Here is a 23,514-nt window from a genome sequence, read left to right on the forward strand (position 1 = left end):
GCCCTAGAGATTCTAAAAGGAGGGAGAGGGAATACATAGACACGCTCACACAGGTGTGTTCCTTATCTCTTGCTATGCACTTCCAGGGGACTCTACCAACAATAAGGCCCTCACCAAATGTAGCCCCTGGATCTTGCACCTAGAGAACTATGAGCCAAATAAAACTCTTTTCTCTATAAAGTTAGCCTGCCTTGGGTATTTTAGGATAATAATGAACAGCTAATTGATACACACTTCTCACCTCCATGTCAAAGACCCTTGATCACTTGATTTAAGCAAAATGTAACTACAGTCTTGTCCAGGTCGCAAATTGCACTGCACATTTCAATAAATCTGCATAATGATTTCACTTATTTATTTTTTGGTGCTTTCCATTTGGAGAATTCTTATCAGATACCAAAAACTGTCAACTCTACCTCAATTTGACAATAGAGCTAGGACCCAAGCACTTTAGCTACAGTTTGTTAAATAAAGCAAACCAGAACCTTTAGCTGAACATCCTCTGTATTGGGGATGATATCACTAGAGGGGAAGCTATGCCAGAGAAACAGTGAAGACTTGTCCTATTATTTTAAAGGTCAGAATGCCAACTCTTCTTTAGGGTAGAGTCTGAGCCTCCTAAGCGCCTTCTGTATATCTCTTGTTGCTTAGATGAGTCTCCATCAGGGGTGTGTATCCTTTTCGAAGCCTTCGGTATTGAAGGTACATCAGCAGTACAAACAGACCCACCATAGCCAGCAGCAGCCCTGAAGCCACTAAGAGTCTTGGGCTCCAACCTGGAGTTTCTTCCACTGAAATTAAAGCAGAATAGAAAGTTCCACAATCAGGATTTCCATCAGCTGAATATTCTCAGAAAAGGGAAGAATAAACTTATTTGTCTATCACATGCATTTTCATTGATAAAGCAAAACTACCTTTGCAGAATGCAATTTATCTTCTCTTTCCTCACCAACTGTTCATCATAGCCATGACTGTTTTCTCCAGGAAGTTGGAAAGGGCACCTCATTATTTAAATACAACTTACTACATTTTAAAAAAAAATTTTGTTACAATAAGTGCTTTTGTGCAGATAAACCCTCTAAGGAAGTATATAACTATTTTATAAGTTAGGAACTCATTTGTAAAAATGCATGCTAAAATGGTATCTAGGGAATTACAACCCCTAATTATGCAACCATCAGGTAGGAATATCTGCTTATGTCTCTGCCTTTTTTATAGATGATAAATGTGAAAGGGATCCGACCGGCTCTTAAAACAAGAGACATTCAATAGCAGAATTAGATAGATCTGTAGCCCATTAAAATAGTTGTAAAATCTGAATGTTCTACATGGTGAATATAACCCTCTACAAGCACCCTTCCACAAAATTAGTGATTTCATTTTTAATATATTTAGAACTATTTGTCATTTCTTCAAAAAAATATCCTTTCCACTATCAGCTCTTCTAAAAATTCAGTCCCTTGTTCTATACCCTACACCCTTCTAAACATAATATTACCTTCCCTGTTCTTTCCATAGAGGCCAGGGCCCATCCTGACCAGATTCCTCCATTGTTGTTATTATTATTATTATTCCATTCCTCCTCCCCCTCCTCCTCTTCCTCTTCTCCCCCCACCCCATTTTTTTGTACTGGGGACTGAACCTAGGGTTGCTGAACCACTGAGCCACATCCCCAGTCCTTTTTTTCAGTTTTCTTTTGAGACACGGTCTCTCTAAATCCTTAGGGCCTTGCTGAATTGCTGAGGTTGGTTTCAAACTCAATCCTCCTGCCTCAGCCTCCCTAGTTACTGGGATTACAGGTGAGCACCACCATGCGCGACCAGTTACATCTTCTTAAAACAGATTTTTATTCTGCCATTTCTTTATTAAGGCACCCAAAATGATTGCCTTTTAGTATTGTCCAAATCCTCTGCCTAACTTTTATAGTGATCTTTTTTTAAAATTGTGTTGGAATACACACAGAAAATTTTACCATGTTAACCACTTTTTAATACAGCTCGTTGGCATTAAGGACACTTACATTGTTGTGAGGCCATTATCATCATTTCCATCAACTGTCCCCAGAACTCTTATCTTGTAAAACTGAAATGTTGTATCCATTAAACAGTAACTCCCCATTCACCCCACCCTCCAGCCTCTGAAAACCAGTCTCTGTCTCCATGAATTTGACTACTTTATATTCTTGAATAACTGGAATTATGGAATATTTGTACTACTATGTCTAGCTTTTTTCACATTAATGTCCTCAAGGTTTATTCTTGTTGCAGCACATAACAGAATTTTCTTCCTTTTAAAGGCTAAATAATTTTCCATTGTATTTATATAGCACAGTTTGTTTATCCATTCATCTATTAACAGGCACCTGGGTTGCTTCCACCTTTGGTTATTGAGAAAAATAATGTTATGAACATAAATGGACAAATATCTTTTCAAAATCCTTCTTTTGATTTTTTGGATGTATACCAACAAGTGCAATTATTAGATTATATGGTAATTCTGCATTCGGTTTTCTAAGAAATTCCCCATAGTGGTGTGCCATTTTATATTCCCATCGGCAATGCACAAGGGTTCCAATTTCTCCACATCCTTGCCAACACTAACTATATCCTGCTTTTTTAACAGTAGCCACCCTAATAGGTATGAGATGGTATCTTGCTGGGTTTCTGCCTGGCTCTTGAAGGCCTTTGTAATCAGCCTTCTTACAGGTCAGACCTTAATTCACAGTAATCCCCTGTCCAGGCCTTTCACTACAGCCAGGTGTAGAGGGAAAGGCACTTTCTCTCCACTCTATGAAGGTTTGATAATTTGAGTTTATAAAACAAACTAACAATGAAGAGATTAACAAAAGGTTCAGCGCACAAGCATGAACGTGTATGTGCAAGAGAGTCGCAGGAGGCATGCTGAAAGAAGGGCATCTTGATGCTCACATAGCCCCTTTTCAGGAGAAAGGGAACTGGGGCTATAGGTGACTTTGGGGGAAAGAGTGAATGATTTTAAGAGAGATTCATACTCCCAAAAACATACAGTAATCTGGGACAAAGTTCTCCTGGCTCTGACTGGGCGTCACCTCTAGTCTTTGTTCTGCGGGTTCATCTTCTGGATTACCTGCCTTCAGGTAGAATGGGGAACTTCAGAGACAGCCCTTCAGCAATTTGGGAGGAAAGATGGCAGGGAGCGGGCAGGAGAAGGACAGAGAGACCTCGGTTCTCCTTTAGCTCAAAGCATTTGGCCTGCCCATCTGTCTCACTTTGAGAGACACTTTTCTGACCCCGTACAGAAAACACGCTTAGACCACATGTGCCTTTCCCTGTTTGTCCCCCTCCTTCTTGAGTCTGACATATACCCTCACCTTCCTCTCCTCTGCATGTCTCTTCAAATCTAGCTCAATGCCCACCTCCTTGAAGGAGCCATTCCCCAGTCCTTCACCCCAGAACATGCCTCCCCAGAACAGACCCCTTGGGCATGAGGGTGACTTAGAAATGAAGGCAATTAAGATTCAGCAGATGCAGAAAGAAGCCTTCCCAGAGCCCGCACAGACCTTGCTCAGACAGCCCTCCTCCTCTGGTAGTTTCCTCCACACATTTACCTTCCTACAGAGTGCCACGTTTGGAAGTCCATACCCCTTCTTCCTTTGTCTTTCACATCTGCTGGTTCTTTGCACAAAACAGTATGGAAGTTCTCAGGACTACCTACTTCTTTGGCTCTTCACTTCCTTTCTAGAAAGTTCCCCCATGGCACATCCAAACTAACATCAAATTAAATCCATGTGCTGTTGATCGTCCTTCTGTCCTGCTCATTTGCTGGGCTCCACTACAGTGAATGTGAGAGCTAGAGAGGAAAGCGTATTTTGAGTCCCCTACTATTTACAGTTAAATCTGCCCAGGCAGGACTACAGATTTCATTGTCGAGCCAGTAAGTGAATATGAATCTGCATCTTCTGACGAGTTAGCACATTATGGGCATATTTTGGACTCCGATGATACATGTTGATCAGCTGTCACCAGAGGACATCGAAACAGGTCAGAGGGAACATTCCAAATTTTCAATTATTATTTTGTTTCATCCCAGAGCAAATAAAAAGAAATTGAAAAGACATATCCTCAATTACTCAAAGTTACTTCAAAGAAGAATAAGGAGATGCAGATCTAGATAGAAAAACAGGGGACAGATTCTAGTGCCTGAAAGACTCCGAGGTCAGAGAGCGATGGGGGACCACAGAAATCATCTTGATCTCTTTGTAGACTGAGATTTTGGGAAAATGAAATAGATACAAATGGGAAAAAGTGATCAGAAGATTATTGTTGTGCATATTTCTTGAAAATTCAGATATTTTTGTGGTGGTTTTTTGTTGTTGTTGGGTTTTTTTGTTGTTGTTTGTTTTTTATCTTTCTTTTCTCAAACTTTCCTAAAATTCTTGAAATGGCATGTGAAGCCATATTAAGGTCTGGGCCAAAAGAACATAGTATTTCCCGGGATATGCTGACAAAAATATTCTCCAATTTTGAACCAAATGAGATGAGTCAATAAACGTTCTATGATTTAAAACCATGACTCAGAAAACATTAACTTATAAACATCACATAAAGCCCCATGTAGCCCAATCTGCTGGCAGGCCAATGTCAACCATCATAAACCTACCCCCGCAGGGTTGAACAGTACAGGCGGATGAAAAGGACTAATCCAGTTACAAAGAACATAAGTGTGTAAAAGACCCACACAACAGTCTGTCTGCATTCAAAAGGGTGATGGTGTGTTACTCATCATCAAATTTTTACATTCATTTTGGTCTTTTAAAATACTGCCTGATATTATTTCTTACAACAATTACTGAGCTTTGGGCCTCCCTTTGAATTTTGTGCTCCAGGCGAATCCCATAACTTGTCTCACCATAATCCCAGCCCCACCTTCAAGCAAGGATCCCTACATCCTGCTAGTCCTGGTCACATGTGGCTAGTTCATTTAGACTTTATTGGTTGGACTTTTGAAACAGCCATAAAGCAGTTTTCGATTCATTTGATTAATTCTGATAGAATTGTCAAATCAGGCGGAGGAGTCAATAGTTCCTCTGTGAAATAAGGTCCCTTAATAACTTTCAGTTTCCGAGAACAACAGGGTGCCAACTAGTGCCTTTCTGATGTTTAATTGGCAGTTTAACGACTCATCTTGTTAAATACATATATTTCAGAAAATAGCCAATAAACTTAACTAGGCCTGAATGCTTCAATTAAAGGTCTTGGTTTACATTACATTAAAAAGAAAGAAAGAAAGTAAGCTCTTTTAGAAGTTGAATGAATCACCCATGTAGAAGCTGTATTAGCTACCTGGCAGATCAATGGTGTAACTGTAGCCAAGTTGTTCTGCAGGTAAAAAGAGTTCCTCGTTAGTGACCGGAGGAAAGAAAGGAACCAAGTTATACATCCGATTGTGGCCAATGGGTGCCAGTTCCTGAGGCCAGGCATCCACAGGAGGGTTGTATCTTCTCATCCACTCATCAAAGATGGCATCAGTAAAGGAATGGAGAACCTGCAAGACAGCACAGCATGGCGTTTAACATGGAAGGGCCCATTCCAACCAACCAACCAACCCGACTGGAGCTTTCTCCAAATGGAATAGAGCTCTTGTTGACCCAAGGAGCTGCTGTGTGCCCAATTCACCCTTGACAACAACATACACACTGGCATCTCTTACTGAGTTTTCAGGGATGGTGGACATCTCTCTCCAAACAGGATTGTAGACCCTTCATCAAGTGAACAAATGAAAATTCGTGTTGCAGTTTTAACATTGGTTTGTGAATATTTGAGGCCTTCATAGTGGGTGTGTTGATTTTAATTTCAGAAAAAAAAATATGTCAAGTATGATGAGATCTATACGCTAGTAAATATTCAAATGTTTTGGTTTAATAGGAAAGAGGAACAGGTGACAATATTACAGTATGGTAATATAAAAAGATAGTAACAAGCAATAAAAGAAAATCTCCATGTTTTTGAAATGAGCTTTTAAATTTGCCTCATCGGGAACACCCCTCCATTCATTTTATAAACCCCTCACTTGAATTCTTGGTGCTATGAAGCAATAGGGAATCTAAAGATGTTGTAATGCAGGTAGTGCTCATTTTTATTTTCTCTGAGAAGCTGTTAAAGTCCTTTTCAAATACAGCAATAATTAACGTGTTTTAAAACATTAACAGCAAAATTTCCATTTGTACATCTCTGACTCTACAACAGGATATAAATGCAAGACTCCTGTATCTGGTGATTAGAGTTGGCAGACTGCAAGTTCATGGGGCTGAGGGAAGGTGGCTGTTTCTCTTCCCTCCTGTGCCCCAGGGATTGACACCCCAGGGCCACCACAGAAGTCCAACGGTTCTGAAACAACCATGCTGTGAGGAAGCCCAAACCAACCCCCATGAGAAACCCCATGCAAAAGTCCTGAGACTTCTGTACCATCTGCACCACCTGGCGCAAGTACACAGACAGACCCAGGCGCATCCCATAACTTGTCTCACCATAATCCCAGAACTGCCAGAACCGCCTGGCCAAGCCTTTCTAGAACTTCTGACCCATAGAAATCATGAGAAATGGAATGATTCTTGATGCTTCGAGCCACTAAGTGTTGTGATGACCTCTTAAGTAACGAGAACTGCAGGGAAAGGCCTGGATACAGTCTCAGGCTCCAGCTTACTCTAGCATGCGTAGGGAAAGGTCTCTAGGTCCCCAAGGAGAAGAAGCAAGACTCCTCCAGTCCTCTAGGAATCAGAACCAAAATGGGAATTCAGAGGTGATCCCTTAAGTCACATGGTAGACACAGACACAGGTAAGCATGGAAATTCCCAAGTTCAAACTTAAGGCAGATGGTAAAAATAAGAAGGTAGGTCAGTCACTTTTCTAAATGAGATAGTTCCTGATGGCAATTTTGAAAAATGTTATCAAACTTGTTATTTTATGAAAATATTTATTTATCCCTCCTTTGTTCTACCAAGGATTTAAAGCAAAATATAATCAGAAGGTTGCTTTCAGATTTTCCTAAATAAGCCATATATATGTAATAGGCAGGAAATAGTTAAACAGCACACAGGCTTCTACTTAGCCGGCTAAGTTCTTTTCCTGGGAACATTTTAGTGAAACATGAGAAATTATCTCCTGTCTATACTGAAAGTAGGGGACCTCTCCAATTCATATGTTGAAATCCTAACCCCCCAATGTAATGGGGTCAGGAGGTGAAGCCTTCGAAAGGTGAAGGTCATGGAAATGGAGCCCTTGCTTTCAGTGATATGAGGACACAGAAAGAAGAGGGTCCTTACCACACATGGAGCCTGCTGATACCTTGAGCTCGGACTTCCGAGCCTCCAGAACTGTGAGAAATGAACATTTAATAAGCCACACAGTCTATGGTATCTGTGTTATAGCAGCCTGTGTGGACAAAGACACAATTGTAGGGGAAAAGGACATTTGAGCAGTAACAGTGTCTTCTAGGCAGAGCTTGGCAAAGATGGTTTGTTTGCCATTTTGCTCTAATTTTCTCTATTCCCTATCTACACTCACTAGACCCTGAGCAGACAGAATAGAAAGTATTTTTCCAGCATTTTGAAGGAGTTACATCTGAAACCCTCACTTCTGCCTAGATGTATGTAATAGCACTGTGTCCAGATATACATACAAATGCATGAAGTGTGTACAACATACATTGCCCAAGATATACTATCATGTAGAAGAAAAATAGCCAGAGCACTAGAAACTCAGTTGTTAGTCCCTTGAAAAAGAAAGCCTTTACTTTATGGATTAAACCCTGAACGGATACAAACAGAAGACTCCACAGGGTACTGCTGAGAGTGTGTCAGCTTTAGAAGAAGGGACCCCTTCAATATACATCCATAAGCAACATGTCAGGTTGAGGAGACAGAAGCAAAGTAATGTAAGAGGAGAACCTACCTGGAAGCAGAACTGTCCCCAAGCCACACTTGGCCACTAGATCATCAAAACTTTAGAAAGGATCAGTGCAAGAACTCTTAGATTTGTATATGAGTTGTGGCTTGCCACTTGTTCGTGCCTTATTTCATAGATAATGAAGTGTGCATAATGCATCTTTTAGCCCAAGCTTAGTTCTTCTCAGTAGAGTACATGTAAGGAAGATTATAAAGCCTAGAGTTGGAAAGGACATCTTCAGATGACATTTAGCACCTGCCAAATTAAAAAACAAAAACATCCCAGACTGAGCCCACAGAAATCCTGCCACCTGGAGTCCTTTCCAAACAGGTGGTCCGCCATCCTCTCTGATACCTCAGCTCTTCTAAAACTCACCCAGATGTTTGCTGCTCAGGAGAGTGTGGCTGCATGTCTGTTACTTTAAAACTGCATATTTTTTAAAAAAGTAAATAAAGCATTTAAGAAACATAACTACATATAATAAAACCAGTGGCCTCATCTTTTCAAAAGCCATGAAAAATTATTCAGACCTACCCTTCTCCAATTAGTGTTAATTCTGATTAACATGATCTAACAGGACTAAATTATCCCAGCTATAATGAAAGCAATTGTGAAGAGATCAAGTTAAGAATTGTTTAAACTGACAAGAGACAAAATTGCTGTGAGAGGGCTGGACGAGGAGTAGGAAACTTCTTACAGTCTCTGCTCAGCCTCTTACTGAATGGTGTGCACTTGAGCACATTTCTTAGCCTCTCTGGATTCTATTGTCCCCATATGTAAAAAATAAGAAGAGTACTTCACCATACACAGCTTTGTGGAGTTAAGAGATTAAATCTGCATTACACCTAGCACAGTGGCTGTCACAGAATAAAGGCTTAATAATGTATATAACATTCTCCTAACCCTGAGCCTCACTCATACTAAACACACACTTTCCACTGTCTACACCCCCAACCCCTAACAGAAATTCACTGAGCATCCACTACCTGCTGGGAACATTTCTGGAGGTTGGATATGTTGTCAATGATCCCGTTCACTTCCCACAAACTCATGAAACCTAGAAAATACATCTTTTTATATGACCAGATTATTAGGTTTTCCGGGAAATAAGATATCTAAAGAGAATGTTGTATTTTGTTATTTACTTACATGGGGAACAAACCATTTCCACTAATTCTGACTCTATTAAATGGATTTTTGTTTTATTTTGTTTTTCTTTTTCCAGAAGTCCTGGTCCTACATGAACAGACAGACCACAAGAAAGGGAATGCAAACAGAATTTTTTTCTTTTTCTGGTACTAGGGATTGAACTCAGGGGCACTGAACCACTGAACCACATCCCCAGCTCTATTTTGTATTTTACTCAGGGACAGGATCTCACTGAGTTGCTTAGCACCTCTCTTTTGCGGAGGCTGGCTTTGAACTCACAATCATCCTTTCTCAGCCTCCCGAGCCACTGGGATTACCAGTGTGCATCACCACGCCTGGCAGCAAACAGAATTTGAAATGGATAAAATGATGCTGAATTTCACTTAGAAGGAGAGGAATGCACATTACAACTCACAGAAGTACCATTTTACCTGGCAAAGATGAAAAGGTAGGATAACTAATAACAAAGACCCCGTGAGTGAGGGAGCTGTGACTCTGATGTACATGTGTGCAGAGGGTAGGTCCTTTCCCTTTGGGAGGCAATTCTACAACATCCATCCAACATCAGGAATATTCATTTGCCCCTCAACCCAGGGACTGCATTATTTTAAAGTCCAAGGTTATTTGTTGGAACATCGTTTGTAAAGCAAAAAAATCAGAAGCCACTAAATGCAAGCTAGAGATGGTGGGACTTCAAGAGGTAATTAGGTCATAAGAGATCCACCCTCATGAGTGGATCATGCTTTTCTCATAGCCATGAGTTTGTTCTTACTCTCATGGGGGCTGGATTATTTATTGTGAGAGTGTGTTTCCCCTCGCCTCAGCTCTCTTAACACATACATCTTTCACACCTACCAACTTGTCTTTCATTTTCTGCCACGAGTTGACTCTGTATGAGGCCCTCATCAAAAGCCAAGCAGATGTCAGTGCCATGTTCTTAGATCTCCAGAACTGTGCACTAAAAAATCTCTTTCCTGTATAACTGACCAAGCCTCAGGTATTTTGTTAAAGCAATACAAAATGGGCAAAGACAGTGCCCAGCAATAGGAGACCAGTTAAAAATTTCAGGATAAATCCATACAATAGAATGTCATACAGCCAGGGGGAGGGGGAGGCAAAAAGAAAACCCTTAATGAACTGTTACAGGGATCTATAATTATAAATAAATAGATAAGGAAGGCACAGAAGTATCTATGGTATGTTCCATTTTAATAAGGATGTAAACCTCTTTGCTTCTGTATATATAAAATATATATATAAAATCTGGAAGATTAGAGGAAATAATTATAATGGGTGGCTGGAAGATAGCAGTGATATAAGGACTTCATTTTTTGAATTCTCATGTGAATTATCTATTTAAAATTTTTGAGATTAAAAAACTTAGGGAGGATTGGAAGTCTAACTCGGTGATAAAAGGCTTCCTTAGCATCATGAGCACCTGGGTTCAGTCCTCAGCACCAAAACTGAATAAAGTAAAGAATTCAGGGAACTATGCAACAACCTTAAAATTAGATAAACTAAATGAAGATGAGATATTGTATGAAATGTGTGCATTATAGCTGCAACTGGATAAAACTTGAGAAAATAATCAGAAAAATTGAGATGAATTATGGACCAAATTTTTTAACCAACTTTTCTGTTATTATAAATAATGAAAAAGGCATTAACTTATTCAAAATAAAAATTTGATATGAAATAATGCTATTCTGATTTTGAAAGCTGTCAGTCAAATTATGATTTTTGTCATTTGAAGAAAAAGTAGATACTTTTTAAGTTCTTCACTCTTGGGGAGAATGAAGCAATATACTTTACTTCTTTAAAAAAAAAAAACTTCAGCTAGGGGCTGGGATTGTGGCTCAGCAGCAGAGTGCTTGCCTCACAAGTATCAGGCACTGGGTTAGATCCTCAGCACCTCATAAAAATAAATAAAAATGAAATAAAGCTATTGTGTCCATCTACAACTAAAAAAAATAAAAATAAAACTTCAGCTAAACTCAGAAGTATTTCATACTTGTTATTGAGAACTTTTCATTTTCCTATATTGTAGCCTAGGACAGTAGAATCAGAAGTGGTCTTACAGGGTTAACTCTCGGAAATCTATTAGGTATTTGTTTTTAGAAATTTATTTTCTCTTGTTTTATATTCCTGAATTAATGAATCTATCTTACCCAATTGATTATTATTGCTATGAAATAAAAATGATAATAAGACTTGTGTAAATTAGTCCAGGTAGAATTTCAGTGTATAAACTGGAAAACAAATACATGAGTTTTTTAGTGAGTAGCAACTATTAATCAACTGGTTCTTTCCAGACACTAAGGAATCGAAAGAACTTAGAGCTCACCAAACAATCTCACTAAAAAGGACAATGGTGAAAAGATGTCACCACAATTCCATCAGAATGACTGCTATCAAAAAGACAGAAGATAGCAAGCACTGTTGAGGACCTGGGAAAGGGGGATGCTTGCACACTGTTGGTGTAAAATTAGTAACACCATTATGGACAACAGTACAGAGGTTCCTCAAAAAGTTGAGTATAAAACCACCATATGATCTAACCCACCTGGGTATATATCCAAAGGAAATAAACTCAGTATGTCAGAGAGAAATCTGCACTCACATGTTTATTACAGCACTATTCACAAATACCCAAAATAAAATGGAATCTCTGTAAGTATCCAACAGATAAATAAATAAGAAAAATGTGGTACATACACATAATGGAATACAATCCAGTTATCAAAAAGACAATTTTTGTCATTTGCAACAGCATAGATGAACCTGAAGGATAGTATGTTAAGAGAAATAAGCCAAGCACAGAAAGACAAACACCTTATGGTCACATCCAAATGTACTTTTAAGGAATTGGGAAGAATGTTACTAACCTCTAACACAGTTTCCCTCTTGGCAGTTAAAATATTTAACTGTATGATCTACTGGTTTCCTTTATTTTTTTTCTTTTTTGGATTATATCTAAATTTAATATTGAAGGCAGCACAACTCAGCATTTCTGTGGCTTAATCTTATTTTCCATGATGACGTGTGCATTTCTTTCAATTATCTTAAAAATTATTAGAATTTCAGAGATTGGTTCAGAGCTTTTCCTGTATTCTAATGTTCTTCCTTCTTTTTTACTCATGATTATGATCATACACAATGTTGTACTTCTCCTGCTTGAAAATATTTCAGGAAAAATCATTTTAATAAATTTCATATTCAATATATTTTGCATGAATTACCTCCTGAATTTGAAATTCCAGAAGCTATAACTTTGTAAACTGACACGCTTTAACTTAAATCTTAATACACAAAACACAATTTTAAGGCTGAATTGGCTTCTACATAAAACTGTTTGTAAATAGCCTAAGGTAAGGGGTGTCTTTCCAAAACCAGTGTCATTATTCCTCTGAGTCTTCAAAGAAAGTCTGTGGCTTTGGTTTATTTATGTGTATATGATAGCATGTCTCCAAAGAAAGCACAATTTTAAGTATCAAAGATATTAAATGTAATGAAGACCAACATGATTATATAACTAATATCTTTGAACTACACGTAGTCATGGGATTATTTACCCATAAAGTTTTAATATGGGTTTTCACCTCATGTAGGAAGAGTAATATTAGAGATAGTCTGATTGCATAGAAAGGGCATTGATTCCCCAGAATAAGGGGCAGCAAAGTAAAGCCCGGGACGTTATGTTAAATGAAATATTCCAAGCACAGAAAAATACCATATGGGCCCACCCCCTGTTTTTCTAAATAAAGTTTTATTGGAATACCACACTTGTTTGCTTATGCATTATCCATGCCTGCTTTCATACTACAGTAGCAGAGCTAAGGAGTGGCAATAGGGACCATCTGGTCCCAAAAGCCAAGGATATTTGCTCTCTGGCCACTTGCAGAAAAATGTTGCCTTCCCCTGTGCACCTGGTTGGCTTCTTCCAAAGAAGGAGCTAGCAGTTCTAGAGAGGTGGGATGCTGAAAACCAAATTACTAGCACCACCATTATTTCTTGTAGGAGTAGAGAAAGGTTTGGGGTGTCATTCCCAATTTGTCAGAGGAGTCCATGGTTCCATTCATAATATTTTTGAATTCTGGATGAGAAGTATTGTGACATTTTCCTTATGTATATTATCATGTGTATTAATTATGTAGTTGAAAATGTCTGTTTTAATAAAAAAAAATATATTTCGAGACATATAGATAGATAAATAGCAGAGAAGGCAGACACCGGAAGTGCTCAGCATGAGCTAAGGGCTGAGATGGTAGCCAGAAACATGATCTGAAAGATCAAGTCAGAACTGTTGGACAAGGCAGGCTTCAAGATGAGAAAGGTGGCTGGGGAGCCCTCACAGAGAAGCCCTGGGCCTGGCTGCAGGTGGGACCAACAGGCCGCACTTATGAAAACCCCTTCATTTACTGCTACCACACAAAGCTGAGCAGAGAAACATATGTTAGAAGGAAGAACCAGCTCTGCCAACTGCTTCTATTGCAGGATTTCCTGGATCTCATTGGGAAGCCCCAGAAAGATGCTCAGACCTGACCGACTCCATTCTTCATGTCATCAGGCAAGCTTAGTCATTGGAAACTTCACTTTTACTCTCCTGAATATCTCCTCTTTTCGTACCCTGGGTTCAGCAAAAATAATAAATCACTTTTGAAATACCTCTCATTTTGTGCTGTCAGTCAACCGCCTCAGGGTACAACTGTCTACTATGGAGAACAAGATAAGGAACCCTAATTAAGGTTTGGAAATGCAAACCCAACTCATAGTTCTCATTCCTTCCCACTGACTACTATAAAACACATTATTATTTTTATGATAACATTTGCATTGTCCTTAACAGTTTCTACAGCATCATCATATTATCCCAATCTACAAGAGTTGCTTTAATAAGCATAACACTTTTTATCACCACAAGATCAGGTCAAACAGCAGCTCCACATCATTCAGTGACATTCCCAAGGTTGCACAAGTAAGGACTAAAAAAAAATCAAATTGGCTCATAACCCAGCGTTCTTTTTACTATGACACGTAGACTCCCAGGAACCCAGAAAAATAAAGTGATATTACCTGATAGTTTGAGGGTGTGTTGTGCTGTAGACCAAATTCATATGTTGAAGCCTGAACCACCAAACATGGAAGTAACCAAGGCTAACTAAGGTCACAGGGATGAGGCCCCGATATGTTAGGATTAGTGCCTTTATCCGAAAAGACACTGCAAAGCTCACTCCCTCTCTCTCCATCATGTGAGGTCACAGTGAAGAACCCCAGAAATCCTTCACCAAAACCAGGTTAGTCAGCACCCTGATCCTAGACCCCAGACTCTCCAGAATGGTGGGTATAAATGTCAGTCATTTAATTTCTCTAGTTCATAGTATTTCATTAGGGCAGACTGAGAAGACTAAGACACATTACTAAGATTCACGTTGAGGTGAAGTAAACTCCGGAAAAAGGAACAGTGTTTTTGGCCATAGTCCAGTATAAACTCAGAAGCCTGGCAAAGTGGCACACACCTGTAATCCCAATGACTTAGGAGGCTAAGACAGGGGGATCCCAAGTTTGAGGCCAGTATCAGCAACTTAGCACAACCCTGTCTCAAAAATTAAGAATAAGGGGCTGGGGATGTGGCTCAAGCGGTAGCGCGCTCGCCTGGCATGCGTGCGGCCCGGGTTCAATCCTCAGCACCACATACAAACAAAGATGTTGTATCCGCCGATAACTAAAAAATAAATATTAAAAATTCTCTCTCTCTCTCTCTCTCTCTCTCTCTCTCTCTCTCTCTCTCTCCTCTCTCACTCTCTCTTTAAAAAAAAAATTAAGAATAAAAAAGTAAAAAGGGATGGGATGCAGCTCAGTGGTAAAGTATGCCTGTGTTCAATCCCTACTACCCAAACAAAACAACAAAAAGGACAAGGGGTGAAATTTCTTCTTGCAATTGCTCCCAAGCCATCTAAGACATGTAAAGCAGAAAACAATGTTAAAATAGATAATGGTAAAATGAATGCCTGTAAAGCAGAGCCTTTGTTGGGGTTCAGTGGCTGAAACATGAGAGGTTATGTCATGTAAACCTCCTAAGCCAGATTTACTGATCTGTACCTGAGAGGATCAAAGCAGACCCCAACATCTAGGAGGTGGCCTACTACCATGGCCCAAGCCTCGATGTCTTCTAGTCAGACGTAAATAATTCCACAGAACATCAGACATGGCACTCTGTGATGGACCAGGATAAAAACCAGTCAACTCCATAGCCACATCTGAACCTAGACAAAATGTGAACATGACCCAAGCCACAAAATACCCAACTCTTTCCTTCCTGACCACTGATTTACTGGTAACCTAAGCCTAGTCCTTCCTCCCTGTGCAGAACTATTGAGGTCTTCGATCATAGAACTACCCCTGCTTCCTGACATCATCTAATCCAGAGCAAAACTCTATCTTTTCCCCAAAATCACCTATCACATGCCCAAGTACCATCGGTCCTTTCTAACCTCTGCTGCCTGAGACTCTCCACCATCTTCCATCTTCCATTGTCTCCATATGAGGAGTAATAAACCCACTGTGCTCAACTACAGTAGTGAAAAACAGAGGCTCCATCTATTCCAAGTCCCCAATGGACGACTGAAACCACAGAGAGTAACAAACCCTAGACACAGTGTTTTTTCCTATACATATGTACCTATGATAAAGTTTAACTTATAAAGTAGGCACAGTAGAAGATTAGCAAGAATTAACAATACAGAAAGTATAACAATAAGAAAGGGAGATCATATGAATGTGGCCTCTTGAAGTACCTTGTACTGTGCTAGCCTTTCTTTCAAACCAGGCTTGGCCATGGCTAACTAACCTGTGGGCAAGGGGCTAACGTACAGCTGTGCTCCCAGAAGACTTTGGCTACAGGGCATTGATTACCCGGCAGCTGAATACCGTGGCCCTGACTGGCACTCCCTAATTTTGTTTGTCTCTGGAGAAACCATTGGTGAACATCTCTTACAGACAAATAAAAGCTTGAAATTCTCAACTTTACATTCCACGGTCAAGTTTTACCAATTTTTTTTCCTCTTGTTTTAGAGGGAGAACAGAAATTAGACTCCAATGTATTGCGGGAGTTTACCACACATGGGGTGTTAAAGAACCATGAAGCCCCTCCTGGTTAAGCGCAAATCTCTCTTCTGGTTGTCTTCCAACTCAGAGGTATGAAGCCAAGAAACCAAGTACCACAAATGTGAGCTTCTGTCTTTTTGCCACTGTTGAAGGTGTTTGTCAAGTTGATTTGCCCAGCACCCCATCTCCATTTTCCTTCCCTCTTTAGGTTACCAGACCCTTTCTTTCCTGCAGGTAATTAATTCATTGAAGATGGTTAACCCACTTCAAAACCACTCATTTAACCAACAAGAAACCATTTATAACTACATTAATTTATGAACTCAACTCTGGACTGTAAACCTCTGGCTAAGATCATCCAAAAGCTACTCATCCCAGAAGCATGACGTTCTGATTAGGGGCTTCAAATACCAGCTCGCCAACCCGAGGGTATGGGTTATATAAGCCCTATGTCACCTTGTTCCCACAGAGAATGAAACCCCACCAAACCTTAATGTTATTGAAAAATAAGTAAACCTGACATGTTCTCTAGAAACTTCTCCATCTTATTCTCAGAGTCTTGGAACATACCACAAAAACAGGATCATTGGCAGCTGAATGTGGCTGAGCATTTGTCCCATTCAGGAAGGTGTGGACCAAATTGTGAAGGTTGGCCACTTGAGAGTCGATCGTCCCATCTGCTTTATCAAATCCTTCCAGGGCATTCCTGAGAGGAACCAGAACATCAGAGACAGCAGGCAAAGATGGAGAAAGGCCTCTTCTCATGGTTTCCAGCCTAGAAGGCCATTTCTAATCCAGGGCATATGAGAGGCTCTGTCAAGGCTACTTGAGTAAGCCCAGAGCTGTGATGTTAATCTTCCATAGGGAAGGAATTCTTCATCCACACTACTTCTGCCTCTGTCCAGTTAAATGTTATCTGTGTACTCCGTGACAATTATTTACCTTCATACCTGCCTCTCATGCTCTTGAAGGTCAGGGTCTGAGTTTCCCCTCTTTTTTTAATAGCTGAAGTCAAATATCCTGCCATGATGATGTGTGACTGATAAATTAATATCTAATCTTACCTATGCATATTTCTCAACTAAACAGATCTTCACCTTGACTGTAATACATAATATCCTAAACATATCCCAGTATTTCCAGTATCCTTCTTTATGCCTTAGGAAAGAATTTCTCAGGAATTTTAATTGCATATATCCTTAACTCAGTGATCCTTAAATCTAAGCACACCTGGGAATCACTGGAGAGAAAATCACCCCCTACTCCTAGAGTTTCTGATTCAGCAGGTGTGGGCTGGGTCCCAATAATTTGCATTTTTCTAACCAATTCCCAAGTGCTTCCACATCTTGGGGGGAGCACTCTCCTAACTCTAATCCATAGGAAATGCAAGCTAATTTAATAGTATTTTTGTCATAATAAAAAACATGCATGTTCCTTTTAAAAACAATATTAAATATTGCCCTTTCCCTACCTTTGACACTACTCTGCTGTATCCAGCTCCCGCAAAGAATCTGGGCCCTGCTACCCTACACAGCTTCTGCACTTCAGTTGAGCCTACTATGCCTTTGGCCCCAGACAAATTGTACAATTTACATGAAGTTAAGAGAGAGAGACTCTAGTTTTGGAGAAGACCATAAATATATCCACCATCCCTTTTGGAAGTCCTCTTCCTCTTCATTAAAATCTTATTTCTATACTACTTCTCATAATTCTTCATAAGTCTTTTGGGGTGGAAGAAAAGTAATGGCTGGTCTTCACATTTTAAGGTCTGTGGCTGATAAATTTCTAATGTGAACATTAAAAACTAAGAAAAGAAAAAAAAGGGGCATGGGCATTTTTAAAGCACTATATTTAATGCCATGGTCCCAAAGACTATATCTAGATAAAGAGAAAAATTAGAAATAAAAAAGGTGCTTTGGGACAGCTGAGTTCAAAGGGAAGAAATTCTACAATTGGCTCCAGTGTGTGGATGAAGACTTCCCTGAGGCGGATGCCTGACTTCTTCTTATTAAGCCCCTCTCCGTTACTCAACTTGGAGAAGTATCCCAGTCCCTGGATTTCCTTCCAGCCTACCTCAGCTTCAAACTGAAAATCTAAAGGTGTTGTAAAAGAGCTTGAGCACCAACCTGAAGCTGAAGGTGGAGTTCTGGAAGAAAGGAGGACTGTCAAACTTGGGGAGAGATAGACAATCTTGTACATTTTTTAAGGTGGGCAGTTTCTCACTATTTCTTCCCAGTCGGTTTCTTCTCAGCAAACCTTCATAAGTGCCATTACACAGGGTGACCCGGCGGTTGTAGTCATCCAGACTAAGATTTAGAAGATGAAAAAATAATATATTTTAACTCATGAATATAAATTTGGGTCAAACAATCATATTCATAGTTATGGTAAAAAATTTTGTTAGTTGCTAAAAGTACTATCCCTGAAAATAACTCCGGATCAAGAAGTTTAAGAATGTAAGAGGCACAAAATATGAATACAAGGAGAATGTGATAATAATTACTGTTCCACTGAAAAGACAGTAAGAGGCCCTTTAAGCAAGATGGCAACTCCTATGATGGGCATCTGGATCTGGGACAGCACAGTTGAGATCAGGAGAAGTCACATTATAGTGAGCCAAGCCACTTCTGGTGGAAGTGGCTATGTAGATCTAGGAAAGCATCTCAGGCAAATTGCAGGCAAACAGAGATGAACAGCATAAAAGCAGATGCAACTATACAGAGGAAAGGTTAATCAAAAAATTATTTTAAGCCAGGTGCGGTGGCACACACCTGTAATCCCAGAAGCTCGGGAAGCTGAGACAGGAGGATCTATGTTCAAAGCCAGCCTCAGCAACATCAAGGGGCTAAGCAACTCAGTAAGACCCCGTCTCTAAATAAAATACAAAATAAGGCTGGGGATGTGGCTCAGTGGCTGAGTGCCCCTGAGTTCAATCCCTGGTACCCTGTCAAAAAATTATTTTAATGTTAAAGGAGATGGAAATGTTAACTACCTCAATTTGACTATTACACACTGTGTAATACAAGTTATTACACTGTAACCCATAATTTATACAATTAAAATAATAATTAACATTTTTAAAAGAAGGAACATCATCTCCAGAAACGTGCAATGGCTACATGACAAGCAAGGGGCTGACAAGGTCCCATGAAACACATTCTGCACAGCCATGGTGACCTGGAATTCCACCTTCAGACCATGGTTCATTGACAGAGCTTTAAAGATGTTACTGTCTGAGGGTTTTTAAAGGGTTTTTGTTGTTTGGTTTTGTTTTGTTTTTTTTTCAGTTGTAGATAGACATAATGCCTTTGTTTTATTTATTTATTTTTATGTGGTGCTGAGGATCAAATCCAGGGCCCCGAATGTGAGTTTTAAAAGCCAAGGGGTCATGTCTGCTGTGGAGAATGGAATGAGCACACACACACGGACAGAAGCAGCCCGAACCCAAACACTAAGCAAGAAAGGTCTCCAAATCAGCGTTTCCCAAGTGTGTTACAGGCAGATGGGCTGTGAGATAAGATCTGATCAACTGAGGTTCCTCTTGAAGAATAATAGTACATTTATCTAAGGATAGCTAAGGCTCAGAGATGTTCTAAAATTAAAAAAAAAAACTCTTAAATTCAGCTTTTTCTAAATACATGATCACAAACACCTCTTGACACATCATCTATTAATATCCCAAGACACTATTGGAAATGGCACTTTATGGAATTAAGAAATTCAGATAAAAACAGATGGGTTTTTCCACTTATCATGGAGCCTGGAGCCCTGTCCTGCTGCAAGACATGTGGGGAATGTGGAAGATGAGGTCCCTGTCGAGGGGCATGGGGCATGGGCTCCTAAGAACACATACCCGTCCAGGCTCAGTGCTGGCCATGGGCCGGGAGGCGTGCTGAGCTCAGTGCCCAGGTGCAATCTAAAGATGGAGAGGCAGAGTAGCGGGGTTAAAAGCATGCAGGGGACTGGGGCTGTGGCTCAGTGGTAGAGAGCTTGCCTTGCACGCTTGAGGCCCTGGGTTCCATCCTCAGCCCCACATAAAAATAAATAAGTAAAATAAAGACAACTACAACTAAACTAAACTACAACTAAAAATAAAAGAGAGGTTTGAGAGAAAAGAAATGAATAAAGGCAGGCAGAGGATCCTCTTGGAGGATTGTTTTCTGAGATACAATTGTCCCTCCTTATCTGCAATTTTGTTTTCCATGGATTCAGTTACCTGCGGTCAACTCCAATCTGAAAATATAACTGTGATACACTAAGGAACTAAGATATTCTGAGAGAAAGAACACATTCACATAACTTTTATGATAGTGTTGTTATACTTGTATTTTATTATTACTTATGGTTAATCTCTTACTGTGTCTGGTTTATAAACTTTACCATAAGAATGTCTGTCTAGGAAAAAACCTGGTGCATATAAGATTTAGTACTAGCCAAGGTTTCAGGCATCCACTGGGGTGGCTATGTGGATCTAGGAAAGCATCTCAGGCAAATTGCAGGCAAACAGAGATGAACAGCATAAAAGCAGATGCAAACTATACAGAGGAAAGGTTAATCAAAAAATTATTTTAAGCCAGGTGCGGTGGCACACACCTGTAATCCCAGAAGCTCGGTACACACTCCCCCTGAAGTCAGATAACTGTACTGTGCCCAGAGACAGAAATGGGTTCAGGGAGTCTTTGAGCAAAGAATGATTCCTAGGCTGCAGGTCACTTACCTTCTAATGTGGTCTTTAGGGGTTCTTAGGACATGCTCCCATCCCCCTCAACTGCATCTTATGGTCCAGACACAGCAGGCTGCTTCCAGAGACTTTCCTAGTTTCACACACGATGTTCCTTCCACCAAGGACACACCTGCCACCCTCCCACACTCTCCTCACCCTCCCCTATATCCGGCTGAGGTCTGTGCCTTCTTGAGTCTCAGAACAATCATTTCCACTCGTTGGGGACTTGTCCTGACTCTCTTCCTGGCTTTGCAAGTGTACCGGTTATAGTACTTCTCAGACTAAATGGCAATTCATTACAAGAAATCTGTCTTGCTAAATACAAAAGTATATAAAAAGGGAGGCAGTACTTTAGCCATCTTGCATTCCTAGCAGTATTGCATCCCTAGAACATGATTGGTACTTAGCAAAGGTTGACTGAATGCAGGAACTACTCCTAATTTTAAAACAGTTGATCTCAAAGTGATGGCCAAGCATATTCAATTCACAGTGTAATTTTGATACATGTACTTTTTTTTTTTAACTAAAGAGCTTAGAATTTTAAAAATTCCACCTCCCAAGGGAAAGTTATTTTCAGAAACATTAACAGAATCCTACGTAGGGTACATTAAAAACAGAAATCTAGCCAGGTGTAGTTTGCATACCTATAATCCCAGCAACTCAGGAGGCTGAAGCAGGAGGATTACAAGTTCAAGGCCAGCCTCAGCAACTTAGCAAGTCCCAAAGAACTCAGTGAGACCTTGTCTCTAAATAAAATATAAAAGACAGTCTTGGGCTCTCTACTGCAATGCATATGTCTTTACCTGTCACAGACAATTTTCCAGCTGGAAAATCTTGATTTCTCACTGATCAGAGTGGGATCATCTTGTCTTGCTGCCCCCAGCAGCTGGTCTGTGCACACATCACACTCGTTCTTGCCAGTGGCAAAGTTCCAGTATGGCAAAGCAAAGGATGCATTTCCAGTGAGTCGCTAAAAGCAAAGGCCAGGCCCAGTTGTTAAATTTCTTCAAATGCAATGGGAAGGCATACAAGGCAAAGACTGGCAGGTGTCTTGACCAAATGCATTGTGAGATTAAAGGTATGACAGATGGGTGAATAAAGAAATACATTATGTTTTGAACAACCAACAATAAAAATTAATTTAAAAAAAATTTTAAAAAAAAGCAAAAAAAAAAGAAATACATTAATGCAATATTGTTCAGCCTTTATAAAAAAAAGAAAACCCCACCATTTGCAACCATAAAAATGAACATAGAGAACATTATGCTAAGTGAAGTAAGCCAGATCGAGAAAGAAAAATTCTGCATGATCTCACTTACTTAAAAAAAAAGAAATCAAATACATAGAAACTGGTGGTTACCAGGGATGGGGCAGTGGGAGGCAGAAGGGAAGATGCAGATCTAAAGGTACAAAGTTGCAATTGTGCAGGAAGAATCCGTCTAGAGGTCTAAGGTACAACCTGAGGACTGTGCCTCATAATATTGTACTATGTACTTGCAACTTGCCTATACAGACTTTAGATACTCATAACACTCACTAAAAAAGAAAGTTAGCTATATGAGATCCTGAATATGTTAATTTCTTGACTGTACTTATCACTTTACCATGGATACCAAGACAAGCATGTCAAAACATCATGTTGCAGGGCTGGGGTTGTGGCTCAGTGGTAGAGAGCTTGCCTGGCATGTGTGAGGCCCTGGGTTTGAACCCCAGCACCACATAAAAATAAATGAATAAAATAAAAGAGCCATTGACAACTAAAACATATTTTTAAAAAATCATGTTGTACAGTACTCATTAAATATATATATTTTCTATTAGAAGTATCAAACATAAGTTTTGACCAACCTGCAGATCTCTTTCCAGCCACAACAAATGGTACCGGTGCCAAGTAACAAAGGCAGGCCCTTGGTGTGAGAAATCTATGGCCTTGTAGGGGCGCCCTGGTCCTAAAATAATTGGGAAACATATTAGAGATCACAGAATAGGATATTTAAAATGTTAATCCTTATATGGGATGTGTCTATACAGCTACAATACTTTAGGAAAAAAATTTTTTATATGTTTATAAAATATAAAATATATTTATGTTTATATGCTTATAAAAGATAAATATATTTTTCTAAAATATCTACATTCTTTCTAAATATGGCTTTTATCTCTTCAAAAGCAACAGTAGCAATAATGACAAAGGAATTTCAGAAGCCACTAGCATTTTAGGTTAAAATCCCTTTTATTTCCTAAAAGCCTGATTTTAAGCAGAAAGCCAGGAAATTCAAGTCATGCTCAGCATCAAGAGCCCCATTACACAACAGCAATTCATTAAGAAGAAAGAGAGTATCCAAAGTGTAGACTATTAGGAGCGAAATGAAATATATACTTTTTAAAAGACATCTTCTAACCCATTCCTTGCAAATGCATAAATTGATAAGGGAAGCATTAATTAATAATATAGCAACTTCGACCACACTTAGTCCTAATGCAGCTTTTGTATAACCAAAAGAGAACTTTCGTGGATTCATCCTTGTCCATCAATCAGCTACAACAGCTAGCTGACAAGCATGGTTGCCGAGACCAGAGAGAGAAAACTACATTCAAACCAATTTGGCTGGCCAC

At 39.6% G+C, this 23,514-nt stretch overlaps 1 protein-coding gene across 2 annotated transcripts in view; it reads right to left on the bottom strand.

Moving 5' to 3' along the window:
• Positions 1-618: 618 nt before the first annotated feature.
• Dct (dopachrome tautomerase) overlaps positions 619-23,514 on the bottom strand; it is a 32,375-nt gene continuing 9,479 nt past the window's right edge. The window contains exons 3-9 of one of the 2 annotated variants that reach the window (XM_076872496.1): positions 22,747-22,847; positions 21,702-21,868; positions 18,302-18,481; positions 16,746-16,881; positions 5,322-5,523; positions 1,018-1,023; positions 619-791 (exon numbers count right to left, since the gene is read on the bottom strand). In XM_076872496.1, the coding sequence (XP_076728611.1) occupies positions 619-791; positions 1,018-1,023; positions 5,322-5,523; positions 16,746-16,881; positions 18,302-18,481; positions 21,702-21,868; positions 22,747-22,847 (965 nt within the window). The remainder of the gene's footprint in view (positions 792-1,017; positions 1,024-5,321; positions 5,524-16,745; positions 16,882-18,301; positions 18,482-21,701; positions 21,869-22,746; positions 22,848-23,514) is intronic. The other variant, XM_076872497.1, reaches the window with a different exon arrangement.

This window comes from Callospermophilus lateralis, chromosome 12 (genome assembly GCF_048772815.1).
Source record: "Callospermophilus lateralis isolate mCalLat2 chromosome 12, mCalLat2.hap1, whole genome shotgun sequence".
Taxonomy (NCBI): domain Eukaryota; kingdom Metazoa; phylum Chordata; class Mammalia; order Rodentia; family Sciuridae; genus Callospermophilus; species Callospermophilus lateralis.